Here is a 26,090-nt window from a genome sequence, read left to right on the forward strand (position 1 = left end):
CAGTTTTGCTCCATAAAGTCTTGAAGCAGTTGTGTTTTTTGGATTTCCTGCTGTACAGAGACCACTGCCAGTCAGAGGAGCCAAGAAATCAAAATTTTGTAAATGTCTGATATCCCAAATTTATGTGAATCAATTTGACATCTGTAGTTCATCTCTTCCTCCTCTTTCCTCCTCAATGTCTTACAAATCCTCTCATGTGATCAGTGTCTTGGGTTTCTTGGTGCAGATTCCAAGTTGCTGCAGTTGGAAGCATAAATGAGACGTTTCAGTTCTTTAACTTTGTGGCAAAGGAATTGCATAGAGCTGGTGGTGGATTTCCCATCATTTGTGTTAAATCAAGATCCTATGCCTTGCTTCTAAAAATTATGCTGTCAGTCAGCCTGAAGTTACAGGCTTGGAGTAGAGACTGTTTAGTAAAATTTTAAGGCCCATGTGTGTTAGAGGAAAGTCAGTAAGGAATGACTGCAGTCTTTTGCCACACTGAAATACTGTAATTTAAGTGCCAGATGTTTTGGATGGAATTTTAATGAATTGGATGCCTTTCTTAAAGGTAATTTTATGTAGTTCTAAGAAGTCATATGTGGTTGGCCAGAGGGAAACAGTGTATTACCCATCTGGCACAGCATAAAAATATTTGTACTTAAAAATTGATATTCAATAATAAATTTGGACCTTTCAGTATTTTCCTTGTTTGATGCAGGGGGGTTTCTTTGTTTATGTACTTGATGTTTATGAGAGATTTCCTGTAATTCCTACCTATATGTGCATAATCTGGTATCTTGAGTTTGTTTTGCTATAGTCTACATCTCTGTAAAGCATTTTGCAAGGAAAAAGTGATGTTTCTCATCTTCATTCAGTCTTGAAAGGTTTACTATTTATTACATAGTTATAACTCTGATCATCAGTTTCTCTCTTTCCTCAGATCATACTCTTAGGAGGGATCAGATTACCTGTGCTGTAATTAATTTCACCTCTGAATATGTTAAGAAATTCTGTATACTTTTATATTATTTTGGTTTCTGGATAGTACCTCATGTCAGGAATTTTTGAAGGGATTAAATAAATTTTTTAAACAGAAAAATTCCTAATGTAGTAAGCAGAAATATCTTTACATTTAGCAATTCCTCCAACTTTTAAGTGATTTGATTCTTACTCCAAGTTGCCTATTTTTCAGGCTCTTGGGTGAAGTAGGAGTTTGTGATCAGAAGGTCTGTTGGACTGCAGTCAGTTTAGTTTTCTTGTATAAGCTGGGGAACATTTTTGAGGCATCTGTTGGAGACTTGAGAGCTTTTGCTATTGGGATGGTCGAAGGTTTTTTGGATAGCAGATATGCCCTTGTGAAGAAGGTGAACTCCAAGAAGGGGACTCAGTGACATTTGAGGCTGAATGCTGTGCCATGACTATGCACCATGTTGTCCCACTGCAGTGGGCGCAGCTACTCTGGATGCGTCTTCTGGGTGTAGTGGTTGGTCAGAAGCATTTCCTGATAGGCAACAAAGAATTATTATACCAGTGACTGAACCCATAAGAAGGTCCCAAGTAGTTACAAGCTAAGAGTGGCCTGGGTGGATAGCAGCTCCTTACTCAAGTGTCAGAGAGGCCTGAGTGCCTGAGCACAGTTCAGATAAAAAGAAGACAAAGGACCCTCTTACCTCAACCTGTCACATAGTTAATATATAGAAAAAAAGTTGTTCTAATTATATTTTTCCTCCTTTAACTTCCCTCCTTTCCTTTTACCTTAATGAACCAAGCATTAACTCTTGAAATGATGCATTGACTCATATGTGAAAGCATATTGCTATAGGGCAATTTAGTCATGTCACTGTATATATGATATTCTGGATGCTGCTTAACACTTGGGGTTGGAACTAGATAATCTTCAAGGTCCCTTCCAACCTAAACCATTCTATGGTTCTATGACTCGATGTGTTGAGATTTTTTTCTGGTGGAGGAAAGCCTTTTGGAGCTAAAGGTCTTATGTACTTTAATATGTATAAGAACACTGGAGGTGCATTGTACAACTGTATTTTGTTTCTTGCTGACTTGCCTTCCTTACAAATTCTTGGTTTTTTAATATCCCTTTTCTTCCCTCCCCTCCTCCCCAGAGTGATAGATGTCTTCACTGCCAAAGCATCTACATTTTATGTTTCTTGTCACTTCCCAAATTTGTCATGACTACTGCTCTTGGTTTTTAGGATCTCCGGGTGAATACCATGTTGCTTATAGATAAAGGTGGGAGCCTGGAGTTAAGGTACCAATACTGTGTAAAATTCAACTCTCACACTTGTTTGAATTAAAGCAAGGAGTTTGTGGGGTGGGGTAGGTGAGGAGGGGACATGGGATGGCAGGAAAGGAGGACAGGCTTCTGATGAACGCCGGGATGATGCAGGTGCCAGTCAGCAGTAGCCACCTAGCTACTCCAAACTGGCTTTTAGGAGAACGAAAGTGGGATTTGCTTTCCAGATTCTGGCTTGCTTTCTGGCTAAACCAAATGGAAGGGCTGATTTCTGCTAAGAGAGCAAGCACCTGCTTTTTCCCTGTGAGGGAGGAAGGGAGGGGATGTTGTTCTGTGTCTATCTGGATGCTCTGACCATGTGTGATGGTTTGCAGTTGCTGAGCTGTACCCAGTGGCACGTCCTGCACCAGTACTCCATTTATTCTTTCTCTGTGATGCTCTTCCAGACCAACTGAGGTGTTTGCTGCCAATTCCCTAATGAATGTGCTGCTTGTGGCCTGTTGCTGTAGGAGCAGAGAGCTGAGTTGACTTGCACCACTACATGAAAGATTAAGTAATGTCTTACTTCACTGTATTTCTCTGTAGGCAGGTTTTTTGTTAACTTTCCTAGTACTTTCACCATCCATCTACGTGTGGACATTTGAGCTGTATGTTACCACTCACCCTGTTGTTTTGAGGTGTGATTTCCTAGCTTTCTCCCTACTATACTCTAGACAGGCTGGAGTGTCCTTGAACCTGCCCTCCCCTTTCTATAGGGAAGAATGAGAACCCTTTGAGCAGCTTAAGTGTCGGCCTGTCACAGCTGACAGGAAACTGATCTGCTGCTTGGCCCTGTGCTGCAGCCTGGCTTGCCAGTGGCATGTGCCCGGGCTGTGCAAGCCTTGCAGGGCCAGGGGGTGCATGCTGAGGGTCCCCCTGGCCCCAGCAAAGTGGAGTTTGGCTGTAGACATGGTCGGAAATCGCTGTCTGTCCCAAAATGTTGCGGCTGTTTGCCACAGCTGTCTGTCCTGTCAAAACAGTGACTCGTCTCAGGGTTAAAGGTTGATGAAAACTGTTGCTAATTTGAGATGATTGATATTGGAAAAACTAATTAGTGAGCAGGGGCATTTAATTTGATCACTTGTAGTGGTTTCTCCTGCAGGTTTTGAAGAACTTTGCTGAGCTTCTTTTACCAGCTTCTTTCTTTTTAATTGAAGTAGGGATGTGTTTCCAGAGGACTGTTTCCAAGGGGGGAAAGACAGGGTAAATTCATAAGCAATGCTTGAATTTACTTTTGAAGCATTCCTATGTGATCTCCAAAGGCTGGCAGGGAGATGCCTGATTTGCTTAGAGAAGGAAATGTCACATACTCTGATGAAACTTTGAAATTAAATACCTTGTGACAGAGTTGGGAGCTCATCGGCTGTGCTCCGCCACAGGAGGTGTTCTCTGTAGTTAGGGAGGTAACAGAGGAGTGTTAAAAGGGTATTCTGGTAATGTTACTTTGGCTTATTCAATTGCTGATGACAAGACAATGTGTTTCCACTTTGGTCCATGCTGCTAAAGTGTAATATAATTATTTGTATTAGACACCAGCCACCTGTTAATATCGTTCTTCTAAAGGTCATTGTGTGGTGCCTTGCTGTCTGAATTTAACAGCCCTGTATCAGGTTTGTTGGTCACTCTTTTGTGTGACATTGGACAAGTGTTTGTGGGGAAAGAATGTGAACTCGATACCCTGACGGCCAAGGGAGAGGAGAGGACCAGGGACAGGCTCTGCTGCTGCTATTGTCGTGCCACCAGGCCAGGGCTGAAAAACAAGCACCTTCCTTTTGAGGTGCTTTCATCTAACACAGTCCTTGTTTGAAACAAAAATAACTTGTGGTAACTTCCCAAGAGTAGTAGACTGATGTCTGTCAACCTAGACTTTTTGGTACTTGTGGATTTATAAGGGCATTCTGTTCCTGACCTGGGCTGTAAAGGAGAGGAGAGATACTGCTCAACTGGCTGTCTGGCCTCCTAATGCCATGAAAAGAAAGTGAGGTGGTGATAATGTAATTGTGCCTGGTGACAATGGGTAGATGCTTGATAAGTTATTTTTAAACATACAATGTTGGCAGATAAATTAATCCAACACCGGGATTAAGGTTATTAATGTCTGTACAGTGACCCGAAAATGCAAAGCACTGTATCGCCGAGAAATGGTGACCTTGTTATCTGGCAATTTTTAATTAATTTTGCTGAAAATAAAGGTGATATGCATTTAACTTGAACTTTCACTTTTCTCACATGACCTGATATTAGCTTTTGAGAAAGGTAGGGACAGGTAGGACTTGTGGATGAACTTCTTCTGTGCCTGTATCCAGTGAATGAAGCAGATGCAAGTGACTAGTGCTGCAGGGACTCAGCTGAATGACTTTGTTTTCAAATTTCCAGAAAATGAAAGCTTCAGCTGCCAAAAGAACAAAACAAAGCACCTGGTTTACCACATGGTGTTAGGACATTCCAGCACTTGCAAAGAGGGAGGGTTGGCTTTAAGCCATCTATATTCCAATGTCATTAGTAACTGCTACTAACTGTTGGATTGAATTGCTGGCTGAGAAAGAGCAAAGGCTTTTAGAGTCTTCTCTGCAATTGAAAACAGTCACATGAAGAACTCCCATTACTGACAATTTTTTAAGGAATAAGGATCTCGCTTTATCAGTTGCATATTTATTGGTTCAAACCATTTGAGCTTCATTATGCGCATGTAGATAGCTCGTTGTGGTTGTTTGAAAAGGTCATTAGGGTCTTCAAGAATTCTGGCTTTATAAAAATCTAATTCATTATTTCTGCAGTGAAAGAGTTAATGAAGGATCGCTTGTGGCTTTTAATTTTCAGCTAATTAAAAAGAACGTCTGTTTTTGCCTTGACACTCATTGTTAAAGGTGCCAAATATAGGATTTTTTTGTGTGTGAGTTGAAGGGTGAGGAGGAGGGGGAAAAGTTACATGTAAATCATTTAGCCATTAACCTAATGTGGTGGATTTATAAATCCTATTACTATAAGCCCTTTTCATTTCCACTGAGGCCTGACGTGTGCTTGATCCTGCTAATGTAAAATTCATTCTGTCTAAGTGATTACTGAAGTAAGACACTTTTAGTCAATTTTAATCAGATTGTGTGATACTTGCTTGAACATCAGTGTTAAGTAAGACATGGACACAGTTTGGCCATGTCTTAATTAGCCTTACAAATCAGTTAGACTAGAAATCAATCAGTGAGCCAAGTCTATGAACCTTTTGACACCTAATGCTTTCTGTGTGGAAGGGGGAAAAAACATCTATGTTGAGGGCTGAAAATACAGGGCTTGGAAGCAAGATTAAGATTGTAATTTGGTGTTCTTGCTTTATGGTATGCTCGGCAGTCCCTCACAGTATGCAAGTCCTTTATGATGCAGCCCTCACTGGTGTTTCAGAGTTGAGGCCAGTGGGGTGCTTCCCATAGCCCATCATAAATTCCTGTCTCCACAGCAGGAGCAGCAATTGGAGTATTTTTCTGAAGCTGCTTCTGCTCCAAGAGACATCTGTTATTTTGGCAGAGGGGGGTGAGGGACAGCTTATCTTAAAACGTAACCTCCTTCTTCCAGGCGTTCACTGGGAACTACTGACTTGGATTCATGGGACATCTGTGCTTCTTGGGTTTAGCTGCCCCTGTGTTTCCTATAGGGAAGCATTAGTATGGAAGACATCTGCCTCATAAGTCCCTCCAATATTGCTTGCTGTTGAGATGGTGGTTTTTGTAAAAGGTCATCCTTTGATAAAACAAGTAAAAGAGTTGGTTGTTTTTAATGTTTCTCCTGGATCATTGCTTTTTAGGTGGGCTTGACTCTGACATGAGCCTCAAACTGATTTTCAGTGTAGGTTGGTTTACCCAGTTTTTGAAGACTCATTACTAATCAGGTTTTTTTTCTGTTCTAATTGTGTAGAATTTCTGTATTGGTAATAAATTTTGGTATTTTCTTTCAGTATATAGACCATTTCCTTTTACTACCCAGAAACTTGAAAAACTTGTCCTTGAAGGATCCTGTGTTTGTTTTTTTTCCTCTTCCATTGCTTAGGGTGTCTTCTGCAGCACGGTGGGAAGCCTTGGGAGAAAATGATGCTTGCAGTATATAGAAATAAAAATATTTAACACCAGAGACAGTAGATGTTCTCTCAAAGCAGGCAACATCTTTTTCAGAAGTCTCAACTGTGCACGCACCTTGTGTCAGTGCTGCGGGCTTGATTCTACCTGGCGAAAGACAGGACGATTGTAAATCGCCAGCTTAGAGTGGAGATTTTGTTTTGCCATTGTAGAAAAATTACCTGCACAGTCATTTTGTTTTAAAGCTTGGAAAGTCGACCACCAGCAGTGTCAGCAAACCCTTTTCAAAATCACTCTACAAGTTTGTATGCTACAGGCTTTGTAAGTTGTTTTTATTGCTCAGCTTCCAGGCAATTTAAATATCTTTTCTCCTCTATCTAACCTGTTAAATTACCTCTCTCTGTTAGGGTGAGTGTACCTCATTTAGTCAGATGTTACTCAGTTGATGATAAGACTGCAAGCGCATGTGGAAGAAAGTAGGGAACGTGTTTTTTGCTTGATCTGAATGCCTCTTTGTCTTCTGTTTTCTCTTTCCTAGGGTTACTGTTGGTCTGCCAGGTGTGCCTTTTTGAATGAAAATGAGAAACTTCTTTAGTGTAGAACTCTTATAGTGTGGTTGGGATGAGGCTCATTTAAAAAGCTTTGAAATTAGATGTTAATTACCTTTCTCTTCTACTGGATAATCTTCTGTACTTTAACCAAATAAGGATAATCTTCTATACTGTAATCAAATAAATATTCAAATACTTTGAATTTGCCATATTTCAGCTTTTTGACAGTTTTCTTATGTGATGGATTGCAGGAGAGCAACTGCTCATGAAAAGGGAGAACTTTAAATGGAAAAAAAAAATCATTGTAGTTCAGGTGGATGGGACAATTGATCCATTCTAGTTAAATGTAGTTGATCTGAACAAACATATGGGCATGGGCCAGGAGGGAACTGTCAGGGTTCACTTCAGCCTTTCCCCCACTCTTTTTTTTTCCTAAGATTGTAGCTGCCAATATCATAAGATTATAAGCTTGAGAAAGATGTAGTGAAGTCCATTCTAGATCATATTTTAGAGTAACATTTTTATTAATCTCTGTCAGACTGTGGTTGGTTCTTGACTTTCAAGTGTATATCTTCCTATTATTGTATGTATACATATTGTCAAATGTCTAGGTTTGTAAATATAAAGGACTCTGGGGTACCCTGCCTAAGAAAACAACATGACCTACAAAAGAGAAGTGTCTCTTATCAGCCATCCTTTATATGTATTTCCTGGGAAAATCCTTTCAAGTCTCTTGTTTCACAGCTCATCAAGATTTGCCACAATTTTTGTTACCTATGTCAGAAAGCAGCAGTATCTCTTCAGTGTCCTGTAGGTTAGTGGGCAGGTATTTTGTTTTGTTTTTTTTTTTTAAACCCAGCAGATTTAATGTTTTTTTTTAATAAGTAAAAATTTCAGTATTCCTGATTTTTTCATGGGCACTTGATATTCTTGAGTTGGGAATATGTATGGGCATATTCATGGCATTTTTGTAATTTCAATGATAGATTTTTGTGTTTTGTTGTTTTTGTTTACTGGAACACAGGAGGATCCATCTGAACATCAGGAAATACTTTTTTACTGTGGGGGTGACCAAGCCCTAGCACTGGTTGCCCAGAGAGCCTGTAGAGTCTCAACTTTGGAGATACTCAAAGGTATCTGGACATGGTTCTGGGCATCCAGCTCTAGGTGGCCATGCTAGAGCTGGGGAGCTGGACCAGATGACCTCCAGATGGCTCTTCCGACTTCAACTAGTCTGTGGTTCTGTGATTCTGTCTATTTTTTATTTTTTTTTAGTTCAAAATGGGCCTTAGAATATCAGAAAATTCTTACAGGGATTTCTGTTCTTATAATGTATCCCTGTCTTTGCTTCTGTTTTGGGTGGTTGGTTGGTTTGTTTATTTTAGGTACCTGTAGTTATCTAAGGGCATTAAAAAGGAGCTTAGCAACATTTGTATCTGTAATAGCAGTGGATGAAATCAAGCCACTGTCCACCAGTGCTTGTGGTTGGATTATTATGTTGGCACTGAAACTTCTCTCAGGCCCCTGCAGGTCTCATTTCAGATATAATTCTAATGAGGATATTGAATGACTGGTGTGACAATAATGTAAATTAGTGCTGGTGCCTTCTATTTAGACTGAAAAGTGAGAGCAAGAGAGAGCTTTGAAAGAAGGCTTCCTTGGCATATGAGTGAAAGCTGAGTTTTTTATTAACGATTCAAACTCCTGTAATAAGAAGTAGGAAAGCTTATTAGCTATGTTTTTAGATTAAACAAAACCTTTAGGTTGTGATGTTCTTTCTTTAACAGAAGTTGTGGGATGAAGAATTGAAATGAAGATTTCCAAAGTCAAAGATTGATTGAGTTAAAGTATGTAGCATGAAATCAATCCTGTCAAACTGTAGGGAAATAAGTGAGACATTTATAAACATAGTTAATGTTTTAGAAATCTAGTTTTGTGCAAATGTATTTTGAATTCTTTACAAATGAGATAACAGTAGGTCTAAATGACAAATTAAAGATTTAAAAAATAATCAGCATGCCTCTCTTGTAGTAATGGATTTATGGAAGTAGCATGCTTTAGTTGCATTTGTAATTAAGGTTTTTCCATCATTAGAATAGAAATGTATTCCTGTTGAGCAGTATCTTTTTATGTGAATTATGTGGATTGAATGAGTGGCAAAACTCCACTACTTTAATCTGTTGTGTGGCTGAAAGTCAGTATTTGAATTGGGTTCCTAGAGGGTCATGCTGAAAGGTTAAATACATTTGTCTGTTTTCCTAGTCTTCAAATTTCCATATTCTCTACAAGTAACAAACAAATCCATGTCCTGTGGGATTGTACAATGACAAATTAGCAACTTAGCTTCATTAGTAGTGAAGCCGTAAAACTCTAAATACTGAAATGGTTGGGCTCTACGTGGAGTGCTGAACAACAGACTAATGCATAAAAGAAACTTTGAAATTGTACTTTCTTTGCATGAGTTCATAGTCCTGAAAAATTAAACGGTACGCTTTGATAAGCCTCTAAATTTGTTCTGTTTTTAAAAACAGTACACATGTCCTGGGTTATGAGAGAGGCTACAAATGGTATTAAAAATGCCTTAGACTACAATTTCAGGTAATTGACCAATTGACCATTAGCTGCTGAAATCTTGGAGGGTGATAGTAAGGTGGTCCCTCTCAGGAATTTGCTTTTGCATGAAGCTCAGCTTTTCTCAATTGGAGTACTCTCAAAATTGTGTCATGGACCAAGTTTCTATTTCTGCAGGAGCTCCATGACATAAAATATGGTTCCCTCCTTAGCTCTTAAGTGATTATGATATATTGTGAATGTCTGTGGAGAGACAATAGTTTCCACTGACATGGGCTCTTTTCTTTCCTGTACATCCTTATAGAAAGGTGAAGTTGCCCCAACCCACCCTGCAGTTTGTACTCCTGACTTACAGTTGCGAGACCTATTTAACAAGCAGTTTAGAATTGTTAACTTGTAATTTGTAGTTAGTTTAAAAATATTTTAAAACCTTAAATGAGCATTTAAAAAAAATAAAATATTTCTACATTATACATATTCTAATCATTTGGCAAGGCAGTAGATTTTATTTCTGACATGCTTTACAAATGCTTATATTGTTCTAGGAGAGTCTTTTATGTCCTGAGGACTCCATCTTGGAAATATGACTGAGACTTCATGCTGTTAACTGTGTATGTTCCTCATTGTATTTTCACATCCTTGGAGCAATCACTAGGTCCTGCCTGAAGCAGGAAAGGTTAAGTGTCACATGTAGAGATGAAACTGTTTTTTTGTCCCTGGCACCACCTAAGAAGGCAGGTAAGAGCTGCCACAGGGGCTAGTCAGAGGAGACTGTGTAGAAGCTGCATCAGTGCAATGGCTAGTGTTTGGACATATTTGAGATGGTACCTGCCCTGCTCCTACTCAGTACCAAATACAGTTGTAATTTTCTAAGACTTGAACACTGGTAGTTATTCAGTCCTGTATAGGTACCTTGGTAAAAATCCTTATTTGTTACAAGTGCTCATTTCAGTGACGTTTCATCAGTCTTTGGAATTGGAATAGCCTTTATTAAATTCCTTTCAGCTATCTGTTGTAACCAGGAAAGGTGGCACAATGTCAAAGCCTAGGGTTTCTCCACTTGCAGTAACAGTTTTCCTTGTATCCAGCACTTGGTGTATATGGTCCTGCATGAAATAAGACTGTTACTTCTCTTTGATACAGTGTGTGTGTGGTTGTTGGGTAGTCCTAAAGAATCCTGGAAGGACTTGCTTTCACCACGTGAGGACTTTTTTAAGTACAGTTGTGGACCCTCTAGGCACTTGTATACACCTGATCTCTCATCTTTTGCGTTTGAGTAGCTTGGTGGAAACCTGAACATCCTGATATAGTTGGGAAGCTGAATGTACAGGAGCTTCTCCTTCCTAATCAGAGAGGCTCACAGTCTGTTAGATCTGGAGCAGATTATTTTGAAGTCTTTCAGAATGATCCTTTTCTTTGGAGAAGGGAGATGACCTAGAAAGTGCAAGAGTTTTCTCTGTAACACTGTCCTGCAGGCACTCCCTTATTTAGGTGGATATGCTTGAAGAGGGCCCCTTTCAGCCCTGTGTTGTTGGTTACTGGTCCTTCTGTTCACAATATACCCCACCCTTTGCTTGCTATCATGGACATGCACTCCTGCCCCTGTCAGTCCTGGTCCAAAGCTCTCCTTACCAGCCTGGGAAACCTCTTGGCACAGATAATTTTGCCCCATGTCAAATGGATCCTTCCTTGTCCAAGCAATTCTCGGTGTTGACACCAGCTACAACCATGGAGGGTGAATAAGTATTGTTTAACTTTATAAAAACAACTGTCGTGTTGTCTAAATGTATCTAATTTAATGAAACAAAATTATATGCTTTATGAAAATCCTTCCTGACATTTAAGAAACGAGGTAAGAGAACTTTCTTGTGGGGCTAATTAGAGGCTAAAATACTTTTCTGAATTTGAATAAATGTTGGTTTGATAGTCAACCACTTAGTCATGATGAAAGAGCAGTTTAGTTTTAAAGCAGTTCAAACCACTTAAAAAGACTTTTTGATGAACACGACATCCACACACAATCTATTCATTACTGACACTAGCATGTCCTCTCATCTCCTATAAAATTCAGGATCATTTTCAGTGGATACACCTGTGTCTAGACGGAGCTTGCCTTGTTCTGTTCAGTATATCTATTGCAAAATGCCCATGGTTCTTCAAGAAAAAGGCTGTGTTTTTCAGTAGAAGCCCTTTTTCTTTTAAGAATACCCATCAGGTAGCAAGTGTGTTCTGCATCTGTTTTTCTCTTTATCACTTGCTTGTCTTCTCCCAGACCTTCCCTTTTCTCTAGCCATACACGTTGTGGTTATTACTTAAAAGATGCTGACCAGGACAACCTTAAGAAAGTAATTGATGTTCCCTTCCTGCCCACTCTTCGTGTGCCCTTGTTGCCTTAGAGGATCTTTCCTGCGCTATACCTTTCTTTTTGTAATAAAGTTTTCTTTAACAGTGGGAAAATAAGGGAGAAGGGCCTTACAGAGTTGTAAGTCCTGTTTTCTCCTTTTTACTCAAAAAAACCCCAGAAAACAACCTGTGGGGAGAAGATTTGATTCTCAAGGAGTTTGTCATCATCTTGGATAGTGCACTGAGTTTATCTACTGCTTAAAAATATTTCAGTTTTTAGACTATTAGTTTTATTTCTTTTTCAGGTTTATAGACATACTTGATGCTTTTGAAAAACTGTCTTTACTGATTCTAAGACATACCCACTGATTTTTCTAGGACTTCTAATTATATGGCTAAGAGAGTAACTTTTCTTGGAGATGGGACAGTACTTAAATTTTGTCACTTCAAGATTGAGAGACATGATTATATATTTGAAAGATAACTTTTAAAACTGTAGTTTTAAACCTGATCTGGAGGATGGTATGGTTATCCTTCCCTACTTGGGAATAGAGTTTGCTGTTATTCAGAGGCAGGTCTATGTGCTCTGGTTTAAACCTTGATTGGGTTCTAACTTGTCTCACCAAACAGGAAACCTTGGTTTATAAGTAATTAATTTCAATTATTTACTGTTCTTGTAATTTCATTTTTTCTAGTGAAAGACTGAATATCTTTTGTTGAATGTGTTAAACATGTTCAGTTGGGGAAACAAAGCAAAGCTTTCCTGTCTAAATGTTTGTTCATTTCACTGAAACAAATGCTGATGTTTTGTCTAAAGAGGATATGCTTGTCTGTATGTATTTAAATATTTAATAACACATGTTTTGGTTTTATTAGGAAATAGTAAATGATGCTTGTCATATTTTCCTTATTAGTGGATTTACTTGTGGTTTGTGATTTAACAGTTAGCTCTTGATACAGTTGCAGTTGTCTTATTATGCAAAGCTACCTTTGCATCTTATAGTTAACTTCAAAATGTTCATCAACCATGGATTTATTTAATGGCTTGGAATAAAAAAAAAATTGCAGAAGTTAATGAGCTGAAATTGGTTTGAGTACCACATTCTTCAAGGGGTTTCAGATGTTGTGGATCTTGTTTTCTCATGAAGTGAAACATGGAAAAAATTTCCCTGTTCCTTCACTTGTTTTAGGAGTTTAGTTTTTGAATTAGTTAGAAAGAAAATACTGTCATGAGTGGGCACCAGGGTGAGCCCTGGTGCTTCCCTAGGAACTGTCAGTGGTTGGGGTGTTTGGTTTCTCTGGAGGGTTGGGAGATGCCTGTGCCGTACTGACATTTTTTCACAGCTAGTTATCCACACAGACATTGTATTCTTGCTGCTTCTGGGAACATAGAACACTTCTGGGAAGTGGGGTCAGAACCGGGTCAGTTGCCTTCTATGCACTCAAGTGTTCAACTTCCTTGTTGAGCACTCTGTTTCTCTGTTTCCAAGATTTTTAAATCACTTCCAACACACAAGTTGTTGTGTGTGTGTATTTGTTTGGCTTTTTTTTTTTTAATTTTGTTCAGTGCTGTTAAGAGTATGTTTCATTATTCTTTCTTTTGTCCTAATAACAAAATAATCCTTTCCAAAATAGGCAAAATTTACTTTAGTATAACATGGTTTGTAATATATTGTGTAGAATAAATGATAATTTTACAACTTAGTAAGGAATTAATTCTGGTTTTCCTGTTCTTTTCAGCAAAACTCACCACAAATACTTGAAATAGAGGTACTGTAGAATTTTAAAGATATGATTGTTTCTGGCACCAAGGGAATATTGTCTTCAAGTTTTAATTTGATTCACAGTGTCATCTTCAGTGCTTTACTGTCATCTTTGCATTCCTTGTCAAAATGTGACAAAGGTACACAAGATTTTTGTTGTGTTGAGCACATTTCTATTGCTGCCTTTTTTTGTGTGTTTTCTGTTGTTTGTGAGGCAAAAGATTCTACTTTTTTGTTGGCATATAAACATGTTTCACTGGATCTTTGTGTACACTGCTTCAGCTCTTGGAATTATTCCCCCTTTGGTTTTGGGGCTCCATCCAATGTGATTTTATATCCAGAAGCTGTGTTGGATCACTGGCTGTCAATTGCAGCATTTCTGAAGAAAAACAAAGCCAAACCAACCCCTAAAACAACACAGAAGGGGAAATTTTGGCAGCATGGGGTGTATTTGTGATGCTGTTAATGTTTCCTGAGAGTGTACATTTTGGAAAAATGTAACTTTGAATGCCTTGTCGAAGTACAGCAGATATTCAGTAAAAGCTCTTTGAAACAAACTTATTTATTAACTACTTTAATCTGATCACTCAAACTTTTCTAAATCAAGTCCATTGTCTGATACAAAGGCTATATTGTGATTCTTCATTCTTTGTGGCAAACAAGGCCTCCATCTTTCTTTCACTTATGCTTGGGGCATATGTGCCTTTCTGTCCAGTGATAGAAACCTATATTGAAAATCCTCCTTAATAAAATCTTTTTGCAGCATCCTGTGGCTGTGGTTTATCAGTCCTAGAGGCTACTTAACACAAAATCCTAGCAAATCTAATGAATATGTTGCAAAAATACAGAGGTTCAGAAATACTTCTTAGGTAGATTAGTGAGTGGTGTTACTGGAACACAGTTTTTCCAGCCCATTTATTCCTCTGTGTCATGGGAAGGACTAGCTAATATGAATTACTAGAGCAGATGACAGATTTATTTTTTTACTATATAATTGCACAAGTAAACAAATGAGGTGGAAAAATGTATTGGGTCTACTGTAGATAACTACAGGTAGTCTTCAAAAATACAGTTTTTGCCAATGCCTTAAGACTGCTGGCTTTTCTCCTTGAACAAAGTGAAGCCTTTATTTTTGGGGCGGGATGCGTCTCTGGTAAAATGTTTTTGTAATGATTCTGCTCAGTCTTTTCAGTCTGCTCTTAAGTCTCCCTTTCTGTTCCTTCATGTCTGCAACCCCAGGAATCCACAGAAAATGTTTTCAAGAGAAATCTTTGCATCAGCATATTAGTTTTGTGTCCCGTCTCATTGGTTTTTAACTTTGGTATATTAGCTTGTTCCCACAGAAGCATCCTGTTCTCAGAAGGTACTCTTTAGTGGTTTTTAAATAAGGAATCTTTAAAAATATTTGATGTAATGGATAATAATAAAGCTGTTCTTTGTATATGTATTTATTTTTAATCATTCCCTGTCTTAAATCACAACGTCATTTAATTAAGTAATTAGTGAGTTGGAGTGGGATTAGGACAGCAAATTTTGCTGTTTGATGATTGCTTGTCTGCAATTACAATCCTTCAGTTTATATTGAATTGCAGTTCATGGGTGAGAGAATGTGTGTTGCTAGTCTTGCTTTTACAAGGAAAAAAGTTAAAATAGAATTTCACAGATGTTCACTGTGCTGAGAAGTTCATGGGTTTTTAGAAGTATATGTTTGCTGGGGGGAGGGGGGCATGGCTGTACAGATGGGTTGCCAGGCAATTAATTCTTCCTACTTGGATTGTCTGCAATAGGAGACAATCCAGCTCTCATAAGCAGTGCAATATTATTTGCAAAAGGAAACTACCCAATACCATTTTTCTTATTCTCTCCTTTCTTCTGTCTTCCCAGCCTCCCTTCCTGTGTTGTGCATTTCTGAGAAACCGCCAAGGATTGATATGATATCAGGGCTGTCATTCTTTTTAACAAAAAAAAAAAAAAAAAGGCCTTTTTTTATTCTAGGTATTTTAATAGAGTCCCATTAAGGATGTATTGCTGACTGAAATATTGGCATGAAGGGCTCTCACTGAGCTGAGCCCAGGAATTAAGAAGTCAGGAAATGGGCTGCTGCATTGCTAAAGAACCTTGTGTGACACAGTATCTCCTGATTGGGGGGATCATTACTGCTATTATGACTCGACTTGCGTAGGAATTTTAAATTTCATCTGAATGTCAGTAATAACCCTCTTAGCAAATTATCCTGAATAAAATCACGAAGGCATTTTATATAATAGGTGTTGAATTACTGGATAGATTTGCTAATTAAATACTCTTTGTTCTGCTGCAGTTGACATTACAGGGTAAGATCTTGAACAATTATTCTCAACAGCTGTACTTTGTTAAGGGAAAAATTAACTACAAAGTTTATTTTTTTTTCTACACTTGAAGTTGGCAGATTTTTGAAATGTGCTTGAAAAAAATTCCATCATCCAATTGGTAATGAGAAGATAAATATGCAGGTGTTGCTGTGAAATCACATAACTACTGACTGCCTTATTAATGAATTTAGCAATACTTTATAACCTTCTGTTTTGTAGCTGTTGGCACTTACAAGTGATCTCCTGTCAGACTGGTAGCACTAGCATATGCCAGTCACTTGATGAAGCTTACTCGTCTGTGACCCTCTTGTTGTGATTACCTACACCCACTGCTGTCCTCAGGGACAACTGAGAAATGGTTTTTGCACAGTTGAAATATTTTTTAGTAGGGTGTATTCCTTTAAAAAAACAAGTTATCTTTCTCATTATTAGTAGATAGCATTATTTCAGAGAATGAAATAGAAAAGGCCAGAGATTATCAAGGGGAAAATGGTAGGCTTTCTTTTCTTTTCAATATAATCTCTTAATTCCTGTCCAATTTTAAAATTTTGTTTTAGGGACTTCTGTTTGCTTTTGGACTACTAAGAGAGAGGTATAACCTTTCTCTGTAGGAGTTAGCTAATAAGTGAGAGAAGGGGTTATGGGGTGGTGAATATGTTGCAGTTTTGATTACTTTATACAAAATTTGATGCCAGTGATATGTCTTTAGAATAATTTCAAAGCTCCATGGAAAGGTGGTGGGGCTGTGCTGTCTGAATCACTCACTAGGAGATGAATAGGAGTGGAGTACCTTTTTTAAGCTTCGGATTAAAATGGAATCAGGTGTGTCTGAGCACCTACAACCTGGCATGAATCCGCAGCTGAGGCTCAGCATTTTCCTGTTCTTCTTTGTCTGTATAGAAGATTGAGGCCAGCTGAGTTCTTTGCATTTTCAGCAGAGTTCGGGCATCACATTGTCCAAGTATCTAGTTTGCAGCATCAGTGGATGGTCGTTAAACCAACTGGGTGTTTTAAACTTGATCCAGAGAGCGTAAAACTGTGGGTATCCATATGTGCTTGGGGAATAACCCTGATAGGGGCATGCCTTATGAGTCAGCTGTGTCAAAGTTACATTGTAGTTTGGAACTGAACCTGACCTTAAATGACGTGAAGGGAATATAGCTTTCAGTGCATAATGTAAAACAAACTGAAAAAACATCATACATCATACAGTATGCATCACTCTGGTTGTGTGAAGGTTCAGAAATATTAAAGAAACTTACCATATTAAAGGAATCACGATGTTGTCATCTTGGTTTTGTACTGTTATGTAGAGGTGGACATTTCACTCTGTTTCAGAATTGCTTGCTGTGAAAGCTGTAGTCGGTATCACAACAGTCAAGATTCTTGGCTTCATTTTAGACTCCTTATGACCTTATGACAGTCATGAGATTTCCCTGAAGTGGTCTTACTCCCACTGAGCATGGCCAGCTCTTGCCTGTTAGTCCTTTTTCTTGCCTCACCCCTGCTAATTTCTACTGCTTAGCTCCCTGTCACAGGCTTCTTGACTAAAAGTCATAATTCCACCTTTTGGCAAATACAGCCAAGGAGTATTGCAATTTAACATGTGAAAAATAGTAAAACTGAGACTAGGTTGCTAAATTTAATATAAGCTGTTGAAATAGTGTGGTGCCTGACTAAATTTATAGTTCCAAATTGTTTGGGTTCACCTAATAGACTCTGGTCTGTCATTGCTGTAACATAACACGTGGTTCAGAGTAATCCTCTTTAAGAAAATTTATAATATAAATATATATGAGTAGCAGGGTTAACGGAAGAAGAACTGAGGTTTATGCTGAGTGACAATGGAAAGGACTGAAACCAGGGAACTGGAATCTGGAGCTGTGTGCCAGAGCACCAGGATGTTGACAAGAAGGAAATGGGTAATACAGTGGAACCATGGCCAAGTGACTGAAGGAATGGACCAAGATGTTGGTTCTTGTGCAGCTACGTGAGATTCACCAAGCCCTTCCTGCTGCAGCAACTACACATTTTTTTCATCAAGCTGGTTTTACTTTCCTGTGCTACAGCTGTACCTGTGGCTTCAAGTGATATGCTCTCCCACGCCTCTCCACTGTACTGACCAGTACTGGAGATGGAAGCAGGAGCCTACTCATATGAGGTCTCTATAGCTATTTCTAAGGTTCAAAGAGATGCTATTCAGAGCATTTGGGGAACTTGGGATGAACTCTTGGCTGAGGAACAAGCTTAGTTACACACGGATTTGCCCATTGATTCAACATCTGTATCCTATCTTTATCCCAGCTCCTTGTCCCAGTTCTGGTTTCCATGAGGGGGTTTGCTTTTTGATGACCCATTTTGAGATCATGACAAGGGTAATCAACCTTTTGACTAAGTCTTGTTAAGTGAGCACTATCCAGGCTGTACTGAATAAGACAGGATGTTTTTGGGAAAAAATTTAATGACATTCAGAGATAAGATGATGGATATGAGGGCGACAACTGGCCTAAATTACTGAAACAGACTTAATTCTGGCCCTTGCTGATTAGGTTTTATTTGAGCCATTTGATTCAGTGTTCGTTTTTTCCTAAGGTAGAATGTGTGTGTGCACATGCAATTTTGAGATTTGTTTTAATCTTGTTTTAGGGGAGTTAATAATAGCATTAATACAAGGTCAAATGAGAATTTACTCATGTAATAGGAGTATTGAGGTGACTGTGTGTTGCCAGGAGAGAGGTGGTTTGCTTTGTTTTGAAAGGTGAGAGCATTTGGAGTTAGCAACCTAATGGATATGTTTGCATGTGTTAGCCTGTAATTATATCATACGCTAATCTTTGATAATTTTTTTTTATTTCAGATTTTGATGCATACCAAGGAGATGGTGCAGAAGGTAATGCTGAGCATTTTCATTAAACAACAACCCTTAAAGAGCACACCTGGTGAAATTTTTTTATTCTAGGAGAACTGTAACCCAAACAGACCTGAAATCACTTCTTAGGATGCCTGGTTTACAAATGTAATCCTTCGTAATGGATTATAGCTTTTTTCTTTTCCTACCACAGATATGATCTGGCCCCTGCTTGAAGCCTATGCGTGACTGTTTCAAGCAAATTAGCAACAGTGCTAATTAGAGTTTACTCATAGACCTGTTACACCATGCATTCTAGTGGTTTATTATGGTTTATTTTTTGGCATCCTTTAAACTCTATCACAGGGTGTTTTTTTGACTATATGGAGTTTAACATGGACATAGCCATGCTGCAGTTTTTACAGCTGCATTGATTTTCTATCACTGAAGACATTGGGTTTTGTTATTTTTTTAAGTTAATATTATGTAATTAGATTCATCTGCCTGGGTTTTTTGGTGAAATTTACTGGTGTTGGCAGGTTTTCCTCTTCTTTTTTTCTTGCTAGGCCTTTCATATGTACCTCAGGCTTTTTTATGTGCCTCAATTTGTCTCGAGTTTGCTCCTTTATCCCGGAGTATTATGGAAGTCTGGCTGGTGTTTGAACACAGCCTTTTCCAAGTGGGTCATTTGAATTGTTAGATGGATCAGAATGAGAGATGATGTGAAGGACAAAGTGTCAGTCAGAGAGGAGGAACTGAGTAAGTGTTTGGATTGATCTCCACGTGTAATTGTTCAGTAGTTCAATCTGGCAACATAAAACTCGTGAGTCATAGTAGCTAGATCCTTATCCAAAAGGAGTGCCATGTTCCCTGAAAGATCTGCTGCCCAGGGGAGGACTAATACAGATAATTAGATTACAGCAGAAGTTATAAGATGAAGGTGGGAAGATGGAAATATGAAACCACATTCATGATCTGCAAAAGTGTAAAGAAGAGCAGCCTAATCTGGACAGTGCTGTGGTATTCTCAGTTGTTGTTACCCACTAGCCAATACTTTCACTAGATTTATTTGAAATAGAGTATCTAAGTATTTTTTCTTTTCTGTGAGTTTTTTTTCCCCCAATACTATTGTGATGGCTGCAGGTGGGATAAGATACCTGACTGTGGTATTGTCTTTCAAGCACTTTGGCTAAATGCCTTGTGTGAATTTGTCCAGCAGTGTCTGAGCCGAAGTGATCTTCTTGTATCCTAGCAGTCCAAAGTTATTTTTGATTAGAGTTCCTGCTGTTTCTCGAGATCAGACTTGTTCACTGACTTTTTTTTTTTAGTATTCATTTAGTAAGATATTACCTGCTTCTATTATGTACACAACTGAGCAGTGGGGTTTTTTTTAAACGTCAGTGCTTTCAGTTTCTTTATTTTTTTTAAATACAAATATGTTTTAATGAAGTATACAGACTTATCAGTAAAAATTTATTTTATGTTTTTCTGGCTTTTTGGTATTTAAGGGATAGTATATAGATAATGATATTTTTGAATCTTGAAAATAGTGTGAGACTTAAAAAAGATGTAGTAGTTATGTTTTGTTTTTCAAAGCAATTTGTTTCATTTAGATGAACCTTGAGGTGATTTATGGAGACACAGATTCCATTATGATAAACACTAATAGTACCAATTTGGATGAGGTCTTCAAGCTGGGGAATAAGGTAAGGGAATTTTTTTCTGTTGTTGTGCTGAGTGGAGCAGATGGTATTAAGAGAGGACTCCATGGCATAAGCAGAGAATAGGCCACAAGGAAGAACTTGACAATGTGTGGAATCTATAAAGTAGTAAAATCTCAGAGTGCTCTTTTTCAGCTATTCTGTGCATTTTTAAAAGTGATTAAATTAAATGAAACATTTCATTGCATAACGAGCTTTTTTTACCAATCCTAAGTTAGCAGGAGATTATCTCAATATTTGGAAAGCCAAAATATAAGGTACAGTTCCTCCTCCACATTAATTCTAGGTACAATGTGAACAGTTTTGACTTTTTTTCACAAGGGATGTCTCTCACTTTTCTTTAGTTATGTAATTTCTGTTACATTCAATGTGCCATCAGAATTCCAGTGGTAAATTCAAATATTAATTTCCAAGGTATACCAAATACAGAAGAGATCTCTCTGATTAGCAGTTGGCAATTGATGATGTGGAAGTTTTTTGGGTCTCAGAAATTTTGTAAGAGAAGCGAGAAATGTTTCAGACCTTTTTGAAGAGAAGATGTAAGTGAAGTTGAAAGATGGAAGAAATTGTGATGAAAATGAGAGCTACGAAAACTCTAAAAGACCAAAGGAAACATAGAGGCTTTATTCAGTATAGTATTAAATAAAAGTCCTGTAATTTTAAGGCAAGAGTGATTCTAGGGTTTTTTAGACTATTTCTACCTTCATGCTAGTTGGTACATTGAGAATTAGATGCATTCAGGAGCACAGAAAATTGAAAGATTTTGATGTCTTGATAACCAAGTAGCAGGAGGACTGATGGCATGGAAGAAAGCAATCTCTCTTTTTTGTTTGCCACATGCAAGACTATAGATAATTTTAAATGTATATACAGTAGTGTATAAGAAAGTTGAATCTTACTCTAGTTGTGTGTGTGTGTGTGTGTGTGTGTGGTTTCATTCTGGTTTGATTTTTGTCCCTGTACTCCCATTTGCTGGCTAAACGTTGGAGAGGATCAGTTAAATAATAATAATTGTTATGAAGTCTGACAGGATCAGCACAATATATTAAATATTTCTGTCTTAGAGTCAGGTTTGCTGAGAAGATAGATAATTTTTTGAACTTGTCACCTGCTTAATGATTCCTCTTAAAAATGAAATCTTAGGCCTTTATTATCAATTGTACTTTTGTATTATGTATCAGTTGGGGTTTTTTTAATTTAAAAAATGGACAAATATATGTTTTGATTAAAATCAAGTACAAAATACAAAAACTTTAAAAATGAATAAACTTATGTCTGTAAAGAAGCACACTTAAATCTAGAATCACAATTGTGAGAGTTATGGCTCTCAATATTCTTTCTGTGTCATAAAAAAGTGATTCGTATCTGTCTTGTTTCATGTTTCTTGTTTGTTTATTCCTCAAGGAAGCAATATTTATTTACTTGTTTTTTGCAAACACTTTTATCATTTATATTTTTCTCATTTTGCATAATTCATATAAAAAAATCAGGATAAAGAATTGTCCTTGTTGATGAGGAACACTAAGAAATGTCACTGTTTCACTGCATAATAATTTCTTTCCCAAAATTTCATGTTCAGTTATACTTTTGCCTATTAGTGGACTGTATGGAAAGCACACAAGTTTAATGCAAACAATTATGGTGAGAGCAGTTAGTGAATATACCTCTGTTCTGATTAAAATGTGAATTTATAGGTTATCTTCAGGGATAAGGCATTCCTCCAAGAGATTAATTTTGGTTTTCCATTGGAGAAAATTCTCTCACATGCTTTCTCACAGGTTTCTGGTTGTGTTCACTCCTGTCCTTAACCTTCCATTATCTCCATGCCCATTTTAGTTATTACGCAGCAGAATTTTATGTTTCTTGTTTTTACTGTATTCTTGTGAATCAGATTTGCCAGTACATTCCATACTGCAATGTTGCTGGTGTTTGAGCACTTGATTATTATGATGTAAAAAAAAAATACTTGAAAATACTTTAAAAATCACAGAAGAATATTCAAAGGAATTGACTGTTTTAACAAAGAAAAGATGAACCTCTTGGCAAAATGTTTTTGCCTCATGATATCCTTCAAAACTTATAAATATACAAGGGATAACAAAGTAATGATGATTCCTGCAATAGGAAAAATAGAGACCTGGGAATAATTAAGTACACATATTTGTGTGCAAATACATGGAAAATTTGTAAGGAAAGTTTTGGTTAAAACTGGTAACCTGGGCCCAAAGCTAGATGGAAAACCAGTGAGATGTTATGCTGAAGGTGCTGTGTTTAATGAGGGTATATTTTAGATGGCAAAAGAACTTGAACCTATATAAAACTTCAGTGAGATGTGAGAAAAGGAAAGTTCATAGTTGCTGGTCTGCGACAAGAGAACTGGAAATAATGAAGCGAGAGTGGATAGGGAGATACTGAAAATCAAGAGGGAAAGTAAGTTGTAGAGGAAAGAAGTGAAGAGTAGAATGTGACTACAGAACAGGACATCTGACATGTGTAGATATTCTGTAGAAAAACATAAAGTAAAAACACAAAGAAATAAAAATGCAAGTGGGAAACTTTTAGCTGAGCCAGTAGGTGGGTGAACGTGTACTGGAACCAAAGTTTACTGCTGAAGGTACATGAGCTGTTTTAAGCTGTTGCAATTCTGTCCCCTTAGAACAGAGGTAAGAGATGTGAAGCCACTTGATACTTGGTACTATATTAAGACAACACAGCAAGTGCCATTTGGAACTTTTGTATGTGAATAAAACACAACCTGGGTGTAGAAAAATGGCACCTTTTCATCTCAAGGAAATCAGACTATAGAAAAAGCAGGCATATTGTGGAGAAGGGTAAAAATTAAACACTTGTCTTTTTGTGCAGGTTTTTCCTGAACACGGGGACCCCTGGTGGCCTAGTGGTTAGCATGCAGGACTCTCACTGCTGCGACCACGGGTTCGAATCCCAAGTCCCCCGGGCAGATGGTAGCTCGTTAGCCCTGTGAGGCCATCCATCTATGAGAAGGTCACTCTAAACAAACCTACGTCCTGAGGACCTCACTGCCATTGTCCAAGCTTGCTTGGCCCCGGCAGTTGAACCTTAGGATTAAAGGGTGGGCTCAGTTCAGCGCAGGCTGTGTCTCACCTAAAAAATCCATTGCGCAGGCTGGAAAGGTAAAAGACCTTTCCCCAAAATCTTCGTTCGCGAAGACTGGCCATTATTATTTCCTGAACACGCACACACAGAGCTCTGGTCTGCAGTTATAGTTCTTCCTCCCCTCCCTGGTTTAGGGTGAGGGTGGGAAGAAAAAAAATGGTGCCTTTGCAAGGCACCTTTTTTATAAAGCTATTTCCATTTTCTGTCTAAGTGACCATCTCTTGTCTTTTGCTAGTAGGTAGATCTCTGCTGTGTAGTCCCTTGTTTGCTTAATTTATGTGAGAGACCTAGGTGGAGTAGCTGTTCTAGTAAAACAGGCTGGAGTCAGTTATCTGCAAGGTCACATTCAGTCCCATGTTTCTCTGCCTTGCTTAATTTTATTGAGGAGGTAGCTGTACCAAGCTGTAAATCCTGAAGAAAGTGATAGATGAACCCTAATTTTAATAGTAGCTCATAGTTACTACTGTGTACTTAATTAATTTGTGATATCTGACCAGTATTTAAAATCTGTATGCAAACACACAGTGTGTAATGTTACTTGTTTTAAAACTTAAGAATAACGCACTTAGAGATGGAAGTTAAATTTGTCCATAGTTACTAAGTTGTTGCATTTGGTTTTAATGTTGATGCATTCGCAGATCAAAAGTGAAGTGAACAAGCTCTACAAATTGTTGGAAATTGATATCGATGGAATTTTTAAGTCCTTGCTATTGTTAAAGAAGAAGAAGTACGCTGCTCTGACTGTGGAACCAACAGGAGATGGGAAATATGTAACTAAACAAGAACTGAAAGGATTGGATATAGTCCGAAGAGATTGGTGTGATCTTGCAAAAGAGACTGGAAAGTGAGTTTCTTTGTGGCATTGTCCTCTTTGCTCCGTTTTAAACAGTATGTGGTTTGTAAATGTTTGATACCACATGGCACAGATTGGTAACTGACATCAGCGTTAGTACTTCTTGGCTGATTTTTGTAGGAGATGGTAAACATTACGTTTTGATTGGTATCAGGTTATACATGTGCAAGTCCAAATGTCTCTGATTTCACTATCTGGTTTTGCATCTTCTGTGGAAGCTGTGCTTTTGAGTTGTTGTAATTTTGTGTATACTGTTTAAAAAAACAGAGCTGAAATCTTGTGAAAATGGTTTGGAGTCATAGGTTCTAGGTCAGATTTTTTTTTTTTTTTGTTTCAAAGATGGGTAAAGATTTGGTGGTCACCTCTTTCAGCATCCTCTAATAAGGCTGGAAGTGCGCTGGGTGCAGCCTGAGGAGGTGATCCCTTTCCCCAAGACTGCTTCTCTTCCATTTTTCGAAGGAGACTCTTCTGATACTTGTTACAGATACTGGATTGATTGTTTGTTAAGTGTCATTGCACAAGGCATTTTCATGCTTGAATTCAATAGAAGTAATGCATTTAGCACTGTAGAAAGAAAATTGGAGTGAGTGGAGAGGTAGTCTTCTGGGTGCTGACTCATATTGTATACTGCCTCTTGAAAACGTAACTTAAATAACTCATGGCCCAAATGGATTCAAAAATGAGTACTTTTTTACATCTGTGAAAATACACCACACACTTGCTTACTGTTCTTAAGACTTGCATTTTCTAAGAAAAGATGCATCATAATAGAAGCAAATTTTTCCAAGTTAGGAATGTATTAGTAATTAAAGCTATACAAATGTTTGAGAGTGTTCTTTAGTGACTAACTCTTCTGCAGCTGGCAGATCTTCCAACCACATTTTACAGAAATAGGCAAGACTTCGCTTACTTGATATATTCTCTTCTCCCCCATCTTAGGATACCTGCTATGGAATAATAAATGGCAATGTGATAAGGGAGCAGAAAATAGAAACCACTTGCACTCAATTCCAAATCACTATTTAGCATTAGAACTATTTGCAATAATTTGCTTTTAGTAAAATAAGTAAATAAATAAAACACGGCATGAAATATCCTGGCAAATTTCTATAAATTTTGCATCAGACTTCATCCTCAGCCTCTTTAATTTCTAGGGATAACCCAGGGGAAGAGAGGATTGTGTCTATTGTAATGGTTTTGCTTTGCATGTCTTAAGCTTTTCTTAATTTCTGGACTGTTTTACAGCTATGTAATTGGTCAGATTCTTTCTGATCAGCCCCGAGACATAATTGTGGAAAATATTCAAAGGCGACTGATAGAAATTGGAGAAAATGTGATCAGTGGTCAGATCCCAGTAAATCAGTTTGAAATAAACAAGGTAAATGATCTCTCAGCTTTTTTCTGTCTCAGAAGAACTTTACTGTTCCTGAATATATTGACTGCTGATAAAAATATTTTTAATCATTATGATGCTGTGAAATAGCAGTTTTATTAGGTACTGAATATCATGGGACATACTGCAAAATTCTGCAATATGAGGAAAAAATTACCTGCTGGCACTGGAGATCCCAGAATAACATCTTTGTGTCTTGTCCCATACTACACTCATTCTGCA

At 37.9% G+C, this 26,090-nt stretch overlaps 1 protein-coding gene across 2 annotated transcripts in view; it reads left to right on the forward strand.

Moving 5' to 3' along the window:
• The window catches only part of POLA1 (DNA polymerase alpha 1, catalytic subunit), a 193,260-nt gene that overhangs the window by 49,223 nt on the left and 117,947 nt on the right, over positions 1-26,090 (forward strand). For both annotated transcript variants that reach the window (XM_027688900.1, XM_027688901.1), the window contains exons 27-30: positions 18,776-18,808; positions 20,380-20,472; positions 24,261-24,466; positions 25,721-25,853. In XM_027688900.1, coding sequence (XP_027544701.1) covers positions 18,776-18,808; positions 20,380-20,472; positions 24,261-24,466; positions 25,721-25,853 — 465 coding nt within the window. The remainder of the gene's footprint in view (positions 1-18,775; positions 18,809-20,379; positions 20,473-24,260; positions 24,467-25,720; positions 25,854-26,090) is intronic.

The sequence above is a fragment of the Neopelma chrysocephalum genome, unplaced genomic scaffold (assembly GCF_003984885.1).
Source record: "Neopelma chrysocephalum unplaced genomic scaffold, ASM398488v2 Primary Assembly neopelma1_76, whole genome shotgun sequence".
In the NCBI taxonomy this organism is placed as follows: domain Eukaryota; kingdom Metazoa; phylum Chordata; class Aves; order Passeriformes; family Pipridae; genus Neopelma; species Neopelma chrysocephalum.